The sequence below is a fragment of the Oncorhynchus masou genome, chromosome 24 (assembly GCF_036934945.1).
Source record: "Oncorhynchus masou masou isolate Uvic2021 chromosome 24, UVic_Omas_1.1, whole genome shotgun sequence".
NCBI classification, from domain to species: domain Eukaryota; kingdom Metazoa; phylum Chordata; class Actinopteri; order Salmoniformes; family Salmonidae; genus Oncorhynchus; species Oncorhynchus masou.
The window spans coordinates 31,872,070-31,885,574 of record NC_088235.1 but is presented as its reverse complement, the minus strand read 5'-3'; the positions used below and the strand labels follow the sequence as shown (position 1 = coordinate 31,885,574).

Genomic DNA, 13,505 nt, shown 5'->3' with positions numbered 1-13,505 from the left:
TCGTCCAGATGGCAACACAATGCACAACACAAACCCTGGACCTGAGCTCTCTCTCTCCAGCTGATACGATAGCCGCCAGTGGAATTTGGACCAAGCACAGACAGCCAGTCTCTGGGTTTACATTAGATCCTATCTATTATTTCCTACATCGGCTAGCAACGTCTTAAGTTCTTACCCCAGTAAGAGATTAAATGAAAACAGGAAGTCAAGGTGTGATACAGGTTGTCCCGGTCCTCTTTCTCCACGGTCTGCCGTCGCTGGCCCATCTTGACCCTGTAGCCATTCTGAAAGAGCTCCCCGCAAGACTTCTTACGTCTCCACGTGTTCTGAAACGTCTCAGAGCGCGTGCCCCCTTCGGGCCCTCTGTACACTAAAATCTTAGTCGGAATCATGATGTCTGTCTTCCAAGACTGACAAATACCTTTGGCTAAATGACGGGCAAGTCGGCAAAAGCTTCTCAAAATCAAACGAAAGTTGCCCAGCTGTTGCTTCTTGTCAGTCGGTGTCCAAACAGCTCAGTTCAAGGCTTCACAACATCCTCTGGAACCACGTTTTCCAATTCCTTACAACAGTTTACTCTATCTAACCACTGCTTCTTTCTCCTTCCTTTATCACACAGCAAATCAATCAAAGGCTCTCAATGTCCATCTTGGACAGCAGAGAAAAGACGAGCAGGTGGGCTCAACATGTCTGTGTCCAGCAGGAAGAGATTTAGGTGTGTTGGGATCAGATTTACCACAGACACTCATACTGTAGCATTCTCGTTGTGATCATCATTGGTGTACGGCAAGCTTAAAGCAAGCCCCTCTTCTGATCCATCAGAATATTACACTATAAGCTCCTTTAGGATTCGGCCAACCCAGAGAAAGACAGAGGGCAGACAGACGGTGAGGCAAGTATGTCCTATTACTACCAGACGATGTACAGTACATCTCATCAGACAGCAGATAGTCTATAGGTTGGCCACATTCTGTCATAGACAGTCATTGTAGGGTAGAATGTATTTTAACTCCTCAAAACTGTCACCAGAAAGAAAGTGTATCACCACGTGATGTGGAGTGCCGAGTCAAGCTCTGGGTATACAGTGGTATTTTTCCTATTTTGTTGCCTTACAACCTGGAATTAAAATGGATTTTGGCGGGGGGTTGTATCATTTAATTTACACAACATGCCTACCACTTTGAAGATGCAAAATATGTTTTGTTGTGAAACAAACAAGAAACAAGACAAAAAAAAACAGAAAACTTGAGCATGCAAAATTATTCACCCCCCAAAAGTCAATACTTTGTAGAGCCACCATCTGCAGAAATTACAACTGCAACACTCTTGGGGTATGTCTCTATAAGCTTGGCACATCTAGCCACTGGGACTTTTGCCCATTCTTCAAGGCAAAACTGCTCCAGCTCCTTTAAGTTGGATGGGTTCCACTGGTGTACAGCAATATTTAAGTCATACCACATATTCTCAATTGGATTGAGGTCTGGGCTTTGACTAGGCCATTCCAAGACATTTAAATGTTTCCCCTTAAACCACCCGAGTTTTTCTTTAGCAGTATGCTTAGGGTCATTGTCGTGCCGGAAGGTGAACCTCCGTCCCAGTCTCAAAGCTCTGGAAAACTGAAACAGCTTTCCCTCAAGAATTTCCCTGTATTTAGCATCATTCCCAATCAGCATTCCTTAAATTCTGACCAGTTTCCCAATCCCTGCCGATGAAAAACTACCCACAGCATGATGCTGCCACCACCACGCTTCATTATGGGTATGGTGTTCTCGTGGTGATGAGAGGTGTTGGGTTTGCGCCAGACATAGCGCTTTTCTTGATGGCCAAAAAGCTACATTTTAGTCTCATCTGACCAGAATACCTTCTTCCATATGTTTGGGGAGTCTCCCACATGCCTTTTGGCGAACACCAAACGTGTTTGCCTATTCTTTTCTTTAAGCAAGGGCTTTTGTCTGGCCTCTCTTCTGTAAAGCCCAGCTCTGTGGAGTATACAACTTATTGTGGTCCTGTGGACAGATACTCCAATCTCCTCTGTGGAGCTTTGCAGCTCCTTCAGGATTATCTTTGGTCTCTTTGTTGTCTCTGATTAATGCCCTCCTTTCCTGCTCCATGAGTTCTGGTGGGCGGTCCTCTCTTGGCAGGTTGTTGTGGTGTCATATTCTTTTCAATTCTTTAATAACGGATTTAAATGGTGCTCCATGGGATGTTCAAAGTTTCAGAAATATTTTTTAGAACCCAACCCTGATCTGTACTTCTCCACAACTTTATTCCGGACCTGTTTGGAGAGCTCCTTGGTCTTCATGGTGCCGCTTGCTTAGTGGTGTTGCAGACTCTGGGGTTTTTCAGAACAGGTGTATATAAACTGAGATCATCTGACACTTAGATTGCACACAGGTGGACTTTATTTAACTAATTATGTGACTTCTGAAGGTAATTGGTTGCACCAGATCTTATTTAGGGGTTTCATAGCAAAGGGGGTGAATACATGTGCACGCACCACTTTTCCATTTATTTATTTTTGAAACAAGTTCTTTTTTTCATTTCACTTCACCAATTTGGACTATTTTTTGTATGTCCATTACATGAAATCCAAATAAAAATCAATTTAAATTACAGGTTATAATGCAATAAAATAGGAAAAACACCAAGGGGGATGAATACTTTTAGAAGGCACAGTATATGAGAAGCTTTAGGAATCATTCATGAATTTTTCTCTGTATTTAGTGAAAGAACAATGATCCTGAATTAATCACAACTGCTGTACAAAAACTGACTGCTACCTACTGTACATTCAAGCTGAATTCTTTACATTCCACATAGCACCACAAAGCAGAAAAGGGCAGCAATGCTACTGTACAACAGATGGAAAAGCATTACATTCTATTGATGGAAAGCTTACATAATAGTTAATCTATTCATTCAGTATATCAATTGAGGTACACTTGCTATTGAAAATGTGTGCAATGAAAGTCATTTCAAAACATTCTGATGTTCAGTGAAATCCCAATGTCCAAAATCAACACAAAAGATAAAGCCTTTCCAGCGAGATTACAGAATAACATTTTCCAAAAACATCTCTTATTTTCATTCAATATCCATAAGTGCGATCATTTAAGGCTAGTATCAGTGGACAGCTTACCACTAAAAGCCTCTTTCTGTGTTTATTTGTACAGCTCGTGAGTAAAAAACTGGAGCATTTGGAGCAGGAATTAGCTGCTATCTTATCTTTTTGGGCAATGTTCTGCTGCTCCCTGGCACTCGTCCCCGAAAAGCTCTCACAAATGACTTACTAAAGCAGCAATGGAGGTTTGAATTTGAATGACCAACTGGTTTTATTTTCCATCCAAAGGTATCAAAAACCAAAACAGTTGAACTTCCAACTAAGACTTAGTCAACATGGAAACTCCACTTGCATGGTAGCTAGGCAACATCACTCAACAGAATTACTTAGAGTTAGAGTTAGCTACAGTAGTAACTTGGAGGGTAGCCTATAAGCAGTTGGCTACAGTAGTAACACTTAGGGTAGTCTATAAGCAGTTCGCTACAGTAGTAACACTTAGGGTAGCTTATAAGCAGTTAGCTACAGTAGTAACACTTAGGGTAGCCTATAAGCAGTTCGCTACAGTAGTAACTTGGCATCTGTGCATGTTTACTCCCAACTAACATAACAGTCCTGAGTGCTTTCTGGGTCTTTAGTGTTTGAGTGCGTATTTGTGGATGTGTGTGTCTGTTTGTATCTATGTCAGAATGTTCAGACAGAAGATTTGGGAAAGGCTCTTTAGTCAATGAGAGAGAGATATGAGAGCGTATTCATTCAGTGAGGGCAGTAGTGCTAAGCTCTATCCACAGAAGTTACAGCGTGACCTGGGTTCAAATACTATTCAAAATAATATCTAATACTTTACTTGGGCTTGATTGAGTTTGTCTGGCTTAATGAACCAATAGAATAGTCCCAAAACTACAAACCCCACTCTTAATTCAGATATAGCATTGTCATAGCATTGCCAGGTCATCACCATCAATCTCCATCTATTTTTAAAAGCAACTGAGTGCTAAAGCATGTCTTAGTTGGATGCACATTAAGGCCCAGCAGATGGCAGTCTTTTCTTTGGATAATGGACAGCCTGTAGGGTTATCTTACCCTATGGGCCTGGTCAAAGGAAGCGCACTAACTAGGGAATATGGTATCATTTTGGATACAGAGCTATCCTACGAATTAGGTTTGAGGACTTAGCGAGGTAACTTTGTGAAACTTTGAGATCAACTCAGGATAACGAGTCATACGAATGTAACTCACCTTTTAGTCAGGTACATTTCTATGGTAACGAATCATTCAGAACCAACTTGCTCTGGGGTAGGCGAAGTCAGGGCTAACTCCTTTATTCATGAATATAAACTGGTCAAAAATGGAAAGATTTAACAACTGAGACAAAAACTGAACAAGTTCCACAGACATGTGACTTACAGAAATGTAATAATGTGTCCCTGTAAAAATCAAAAGTAACAATCCGTATCTGGTGTGGCCACCAGCTGCATTAAGTACTGCAGTGCATCTCCTCCTCATGGACTGCACCAGATTTGCCAGTTCTTGCTGTGAGACGTTACCCCACTCTTCCACCAAGGCACCTGCTATTTCCAGGACATTTCTGGGGGGAATGACCCTAGCCCTCACCCTCCGATCCAACAGGTCCCAGACATGCTCAATGGGATTGAGATCCAGGCTCTTCACTGGCCATGGCAGAACACTGACATTCCTGTCTTGCAGGAAATCACGCACAGAACGAGCAGTACGGCTGGTGGCATTGTCATGCTGGAGGGTCATGTCAGGATGAGCCTGCAGGAAGGGGACCACACGAGGGAGGAGGATGTCTTCCCTGTAACACACAGTGTTGAGATTGCCTGCAATGACAACAAGCTCAGTCCGATGATGCTGTGACACACCTCCCCAGACTATGACGGACCCTCCACCTCCAAATCGATCCCACTCCAGAGTACATCCCTCGGTGTAATGCTCATTCCTTCGACGATAAACGTGAATCTGACCATCACCCCCGGTGAGACAAAGCCGCGACTCATCAGTGAAGAGCACTTTTTGCTAGTCCTGTCTGGTTCAGTGACTGTGGGTTTGTGCCCATAGACGACGTTGTTGCCAGTGATGTCTGGTGAGGACCTGCCTTACAACAGGCCAGTGTGGACAGTCTGAGCACTGATGGAGGGATTGTGCGTTCCTGGTGTAACTTGGGCAGTTGTTGCCATCCTATACCTGTCCTGCAGGTGTGTTGTCGGATGTACCAATCCTGTGCAGGTGTTGTTACATGTGGTCTGCCACTGACTTTTGGGGAAAAAAGGTGCTGATGCATTGATAAGCACACCAAAGACGACATTAATGATAAGTAATCAAATAAGGATGGCACTTCTAAAAGTCTATTTCACACCATATCCTGCTGAATTTGCAAGATAACTTTTCTTTCATTTCATGACAATGTGGCACTGACTTGCCATGGATTGATGTTTCAGCATTGTCTCAATGAAGAGTTCAGCGTTTGACTAGCCTAGCCACACTGTTACAAGCCTGCTAGAGTTAGCATCAGGCAGAGGAACAATATCCACCATAATAGTACTGATTAAAGGTCCCGAACAGTAATTCTGATTCCCATGTAAAAGTGACTTTTGAGTGACTAAAACATCACCCATAAAAAATAAGGATTATTTTTTTGAAAAAGTACTTTTTCTCTAATGTCAAACTACCAGGAAGTCTGTAAAGACAGACTGAGTGGGCGGGGAGCTAGTAGGCTGAGTGGGCGGGGAGCTAGTAGGCTGAGTGGGCGGGGATCTAGTAGGCTGAGTGGGCAGTGAGCGAGTAGGCTGAGTGGGCGGGGAGCTAGTAGGCAGGGTGGGCGGTGAGCTAATACATACATTTTCCATTTGGTATGTCTCTTGATGTAATGACATGAAGACAGAGTCTGAGTTGAGTAACCCTTCCCCGCTTTTGTTCCATGCTGGCTGAAGACCTAGCTAGGCAGTAACTAGCTAACACCAGAAACAGATGAAGACCTAGCTAGGCAGTAACTAGCTAACACCAGAAACAGATGAAGACCTAGCTAGGCAGTAACTAGCTAACACCAGACACAGATGACGTTACCATTGTTGTATTAAGATGTGGCTTTTTGTGATAACACAAACATATCTTAATAATCCAACCTCGATCCCGCCTCCTGAATCCAAGTGTTTGACATGGGGGAGAGGACCAGTAAATTTAGGATTAAAATGTCAGTTTAGAAGCAAGTCATTTTTCATACTTAGGTCGTCCTACTTTGATCTATTTCCACCCAAATATCACCACATTTCATGAGAAACATTTTTTTAATTGAACCTTTATTTACCTAGGAAAGTCAGTTAAGAACAAATTGTTATTTACAATGACGGCCAACAAACATGATTTTGACGGTTCGGGACCTTTAAGCCTGAGCTGGAAGATGAAGTTACCTGAAGCTGGTTAGCTTTAGAAAACCCTAAGTAGATCTATTGTATCTTGCTTCAAAGGATACCCCTCTGGTCAAAAGTAGAGCACTATAAAGATAATAGGGTGCCATTTGGGACATTGACCTTTATCTGCCTGTGGGCCCTGTTCAAAAGTAGAGCACTATATAGTCAATAGGCTGCCATTTGGGACACAGACAGAGCTAAAGCTTCAGTCAGATGCTGATCAGGACTGAGAGGAGGGGGGCGTGGTCCTGAGAACTTATTGAGAGCTAATTGACAACTGATTGACAGCTGATAAAGATAAAGCCCTAACCAACACCTGCATGTGATGAAGCAGAAAATCACCTTTATATGTAATCTCCTATAGACCTCTCACTCTCTCCTGGAGCCACAGTCTTCTGCCTCCCACATGGAACCCTATTTCCTATATAGTGCACTACTTTTGACCACGGCCCATGGGGAATAGGTTGTCATTTGGGATGCGGACTCAGGCACACATTCATTTAGTAGATTGATTTCTATTTTAAAGCAGTGAATCAAGCAGGCGCCACTCAACAAAAGCCTATTAACTTTAATATCCCACTCATCATGTACTTTCAATCATAGACCAATTTCAATCACTTCAATCATCATTCCAGGTACTGTGGCAAGAAAGACAAAAAAGCTTGTTCAATGACATGAAAGGTATTGAAATTACTTGTTGTATTCCATCATGGCAACTTAATACAAGACTGAGAGTAGTGCAATATCACAACACTGTGAAATGTACATTGACAGGAACCAGAAACCATCACTGGTAAGTAAACAAATGATTTCTGTCAATGAACAACCAATACCACTATTACAGTCAGCCCCAGTAGCTACTCCCAGCATCTGTGGATGTTGAAAAGAGGGTAGGGTCCAACATAAGCTAACCAAACTAAAACCAGACCAAAAAGGAATCCATCAGGATCAACTAGAAAACAATGATTTAAATCAACAATACATCTTTAACCACTGTAATACAACTATAATCCACTGGGGGGCATTGCTGACCTGCACCATCGAGGTTGAAATAGAAAACACCACTCCCACATTTGGCCAACCTGTAGGCTGTTTTGGAGGTCTGAGCAATCCAACCAGGACCAAGACTACTACATTAGTACTGGCCCATATAATAGACCTGTAGGTGTAAATGTAAACAGGTATTCTGTACTTACCAAGCCAGCTCCTGTTGAGATAAACAGACACAAACACTGGGGGAACAGTGAAGAAGTCCACCACTGAGTTCACCTCCAGCCAGAACCACAACTTGTCATTGGCTGCAATAAACTGAAAGGGAAAATAAACAAATTAACTACAGTACCAGTCATTCCAGGGTTTTTCTTTATTTTTACTGTATTGTAGAATAATAGTGAAGACATCAAAATTCTGAAGTAACACTGATGGAATCATGTAGTAACCAAAAGTGTTAAATAAATCAAAATATATTTGAGATTCTTCAAAGTAGCCACTCTTTGTCTATTTGCACACTCTAGGCATTCTCTCAACCAGCTTCATGAGGTAGTCACCTGGAATGAATTTCAATTAACAGGTGTGCATTGTTAAAAGTTAATTTGTGTAATGTATTTTCTTCTTAATGTGTTTGACATAATCAGTTGTGTTGTGACAAGTTAGGGGTCGTAAAAAGAAGAAAGCCCTATTTGGTAAAAGACCAAGTCAATATTATGGCAAGTAGAGCTCAAACAAGCAAAGATAAATGACAGTCCACCATTACTTTAAGACATGAAGGCCAGTCAAGCCGGAAAATGTCAAGAACCGCCGAGTGCTATGAAACTGTCTTTCATGAGGACCGCCACAGGAAAGGAAGACCCAAAGTTTCCTCTGCTGCAGAGGATGGGTTAATTATAGTTACCAGCCTCAGAAATTGCAGCTCAAATAAATGCTTCACAGAGTTCAAGTAACAGACACATCTCAACATCAACTGTTCATAGAAGACTGCGTGAATCAGGCCTTCATGGTTGAACTGCTGCAAAGAAACCACCACTAAAGGACACCAATAAGAGGAAGAGATGTGCTTGGTCCAAGAAACACGAGCAATGGACAACAAGTGCTCAGCATATGTGGGAACTCCTTCAATAACCCACCAGCAGGATTGGGGTTAATTCCACAAATTCAATTCTAACTAAATTCCCTCTCCCTGTAAATTTGAATTCAGACATAATTAAATTATCTTATTTCCAATGTTAGATACATTCTAATAATTCCATCCCCAATCCAATATTATCCCCAACAATTACACAAATTCAAATTCAATTCCCCCAGGCTTTCAGACTGATCCTGTCACTGCTCAGACAGCCTAGCTATACTAGAAATACAGAAATACATATACATGTTTTAAGTTATTTAAAACAAATACTGGAGTACATGTTCTATACTAAGTGCATTAATTCCATTAACTGGGAAATGTACAAATATTGAATTCCAATTCAATTCCAATTCAATCCCAATTCAAACAGTTTAATTCCAATTCAATTCCAATTCCATAACTTGGAGATAATTGAAACTCAAGTCAAATTCACCGTAAATATTCCACTTCCTGCGTGAATTGATTCAACTCTGCCAACCATCCCCCTTTTAAATTTGACACATGACTGTTGTTTGTTCAGGGTACAAAAAGGCATTAAAGTTATGAAAGAACGACAGATGAATGCTTCCACAGTTTTAATGAGTGCGATGTTTCGACTTGAATGACTTTGTTATGGGTCTTTGTTCCATGACATGATTGAAACTCCACTAGAGTAACAACTTGTTGTGTACAAGTCTTATGTAGCCTTGTACTTTCTTTACTTACCCGTAGACCAAAGTACAAGAGGAAGAAGACGTTGAAAGCCATGTCAATCTGTAGCGTGAAGTCTTTGTAGAAGTTCTGACAGGACTCGATGGGGCTGTCAAAAACACACAGAAAACTAAAATGTTAGAAATGTCTCACTTATTGAAGATGCATTCTTCTTCCCTGATTTAAAAAAAAAGGCGAAAAAATGAAGAGGAATGAAAGAACTTGAAGGTACAAAAGTTTGTATTTTCCAATGGATGATAACATGCATAAATAGTCACACAAGCATGTAATTGTAACATGTTGATATACCCCTGATTAACCCTTAAAGAACTGTGTGTACATTATTCTTCTGAAACTCACATTTACATGTTAGTCATTCAGCAGATGCTCTTATCCAGAGTCACTGAAAGTCATATCATTTTGGCCAAACTGTGGAGTTATTGGCTCAGATTCATTTTAATTTCCACAATACAGAAAAAAACAACGCTGTTGTACACAAAATGGTAATCTTAGGATGTCAATTCAATGTAATTAAATCCAAACCAAGATTAGGGAAGGACAAACAATTGGACCAAAACACAGTTTGAGATGATTATGTAAAAAGACAAACACATAGAGAGAACACCGCTGTACTTGGTTCTGACTCCACTCATTCTGGATCAAGCGTCCACTGGACAGCCTGGCAGCAAGACAGTTCCCCTCCTTCTCTCTCTCTCTTTAGTTAATGGTGTTTCTTCATCAGTCCTCACATTGACTTTTCTGAATTGTTTCCTGAGTAGCTAGAATTGTTTCCTGAGTAGCTAGATCTACTCTTGGTTTTATAAAGCTAGCCAGCTTCAGTTGGCGTCAGATTCCATCTTACATGCTGACCAGACCAGATGCTTGGCGTGCGCGAGCGTCGCAAAATACATTTACACATACATGTTACTCATTCTTTGCACCCACACTGCTTGCGAGCGTAAGCGTAGCTAGGCACTCAAATAGAACTTGGTTCTATTTATGATGCTCGACGCTCTGCAAGTCCTGCCTCTCACATCTCCTTATTGGTTTTGAGGAGCATATACCCACGAGCCATCTCCTCATTGGTTTTTAGGAGCATATACCCACGTCAGTGATTGAAAGATAAACTGAGGTCCACACTCCAGTCGGTTGTGGTAATGCCCCTTTAAGTTGGTTGCCAACCGCCATATAATAATATATCCCATTTAGCAGACGCTTTTGTCCAAAGCGACTTACAAGTCGGCTGGGGCCACTACTTTTACATATGGGTGGCCCCAGCGGGAATCGAACCCACGACGCTTGGCGTTGCAAGCGCCATGCTCTACCGACTGAGCCACACAGGAAGGAAGGAGGAGAGATTACTAGAAACTAAGTCGGTTTACCATTTTATCTGTGGATTAATTATCGTAGTAGAGGACCTTGTGCATTTCAGGTAAAATAACAACCCAATGTTTAGATTCCAGGACAAATTAGCTAGCAACAGTAAGCAAGCTAGCTAAATTGTCATAAATGTTTACTGCTTGTGGACCTGTCCACAAATTAATATAATTGGTTCAGAGTTTTTGATGATTCAATCTGCGTGTCCTCATTGCGTCTGGTGTGCTGGGACAAAATCAACATGTACGCAATGGCGGATGCACACATGCGTGCGGTCTGGTCAGCATGTTAGACTGACATGTTACGAAGGTGGATATTGACCTGCCCTCGAGCCTGCGCGACCTGGGCTTGCAACTGCATGTTCATGTTGCACGAGGCTAGTTGAATGCTGAAACATTAATACATTGGCGAGTCAGTGCAACATTTTTATTTGTACCGAAATCCAAATTAAATAAAAGTAATCTTGCCAATTAGATGGAACGCCGTGTTGCCCAACCGAGTCCTTTGAAGAATGTTTCTGGTTGTCAATTGGATACGTTGTAGTAACGTTGTTGTGTGATAGACGGGATACTCGGTCTGTTCCTTCCTAACCCTCCTTTGCAGCGGCTGTTGCTAACTCAACGGCAAGGAGGTATCACTTCTGTAGTGAATAAGAGTTCAAAGTTCATACCATTCGCAACCAAAGCTCACGCTGATGTTGGCTTCGTTCTGTAGTTATTATCTGAACCATTCTGACATCGGACCGTCATCCCCACATCCTCGGAGTAGGAGGATAACATTTTCATCAAGGCTTTATATAGGAAGGGAGAGGAGGGCCTTCACAGGGGTGGGCCACTGATTGAGCATAGCCCTAACCTTATGAAAAACCAAATCTCACATTTTAGAAGCTAAAATCACATTTCATCCCATCACGAATAATTTCATATTCAAACGTTTAAATTGAACAACAATTCCATGTGAATCCGATAACTCTGATGTGTAGACTTTCCACTGTAGAGTTTATGTCATCTTATCATTGATGAGAATGTCTCAGATGACAACCGAACTGACATCATATTCATTAAGTACCACCGTATATGTTAAATTGGTCGGATTACAAGAATATAGTTCATTTCCCCCCACCTTCTGATGTTCCCAGAATCTCTATGTTAACCACAGGTTTTTCAAATGTAACATCAGTAGGGTAGTGAGAGGAAAAAGGGGGGAAGAGGTATTTATGACTGTAATAAACCTATCCCCAGGCCAACATCATGACATATTCAAACAGCACTTTTGTGCGTTTTGCCAGCAGCTCTTCATTGTGTGTCAAGCATTGTGCTGTTTATGACTTCAAGCCTATCAACTCCCGAGATGAGGCTGGTGTAACCGAAGTGAAATGGCCGGCTAGTTAGCGCGCGCTAATAACGTTTCAAATGTCACTCACTCTGAGCCTTGGGGTGGTTGTTTCCCTTGCTCTCCATGGGTAACGCTGCTTCGAGGGTGGCTGTTTTCGTTGTGTTACTGTTACACTGGCAATACTAAAGTGCCTAAACGAACATCCAATAGTCAAAGGTTAATGAAATACAAATGGTATAGAGGGAAATAGTCCTATAATTCCTAAAATAAATACAACTCCTTACCTGGGAATATTGAAGACTCATGTTAAAAGAAACCACCAGCTTTCATATGTTCTGAGCAAGGAACTTAAGATTTCTTACATTGCACTTTTACTTTCTTCTCCAACACTTTGTTTTTGCATTATTTAAACCAAATTTAACATGTTTCATTATTTATTTGAGGCTAAATTGATTTTATTGATGTATTATATTAAGTTAAAATAAGTGTTCATTCAGTATTGTTGTAATTGTCGTTATTACAAAAACAAAACAAAGAAAAGTCGTCCGATTGATCGGTATCGGCTTTTTTGGTCCTCCAATAATCTGTATCGGGGTTGAGAAATCATAACCGGTCGAACTTTAATTTGTTGTGCTGTGTTTAGGCAAGTATGCATACTGTTTTTTTCATTCCTCAGGAGCAACTGGCATGAGCTTCTTCACAGTGAGCCTTTTTTGGACTTTATCAACGCCTATGTCAAGCAACATGGACGCAGTGAGCAGTGTTGCAGCGAGATTATCGCAAGCAAATTTGCTGATACGCAAAGCAACTCAAACATTGAAATTGAATGCAACATCCATTGTCTGATAACATCAATATAGCGAAAATGTTGTCTATATATTTTAGTTGGCTAGCCCAAATGGAATTGTCAACACTGTTTACTAAGCTAGCTAGCTAGCTAATCTTGGATGCAGTTGAAACTTCACAGGGTGAGGTCTGGGTATATCACAAAAGTGAGTACACCCCTCACATTTTTGTAACTATTTGAGTGTATATTTTCATGTGACAACACTGAAGAAATGACACTTTGCTACAATGTAAAGTAGTGAGTGTACAGCTTGTTTAACAGTGTAAATTTGCTGTCCCCTCAAAATAACTCAACACACAGCCATTAATGTCTAAACCGCTGGCAACAAAAGTGAGTACACCCCTAAGTGAAAATGTCCAAATTGGGCCCAAAGTGTCAATATTCTGTGTGGCCACCATCATTTTCCAGCACTTCCTTTATCCCTCTTGGGCTTGGAGTTCACCAAAGCTTCACAGGTTGCCACTGGAGTCCTCTTCCACTTCTCCATGACGACATCACGGAGCTGGTGGATGTTAGACACCTTGCACTCCTCCACCTTCCATTTGAGGATGCCCCACAGATGCTCAATAGGGTTTAGGTCTGGAGACATGCTTGGCCAGTCCATCACCTTTACCCACAGCTTCTTTAGCAAGGCAGTGGTCGTCT

The 13,505-nt window shown here is 41.5% G+C and overlaps 1 protein-coding gene across 2 annotated transcripts in view; it reads right to left on the bottom strand.

Annotated features, from left to right (window-relative positions):
* The window catches only part of LOC135512049 (calcium-activated potassium channel subunit alpha-1a-like), a 254,936-nt gene that overhangs the window by 91,960 nt on the left and 149,471 nt on the right, over positions 1–13,505 (bottom strand). For both annotated transcript variants that reach the window (XM_064933655.1, XM_064933654.1), the window contains exons 4-5: positions 9,317–9,410; positions 7,683–7,794 (exon numbers count right to left, since the gene is read on the bottom strand). In XM_064933655.1, coding sequence (XP_064789727.1) covers positions 7,683–7,794; positions 9,317–9,410 — 206 coding nt within the window. The remainder of the gene's footprint in view (positions 1–7,682; positions 7,795–9,316; positions 9,411–13,505) is intronic.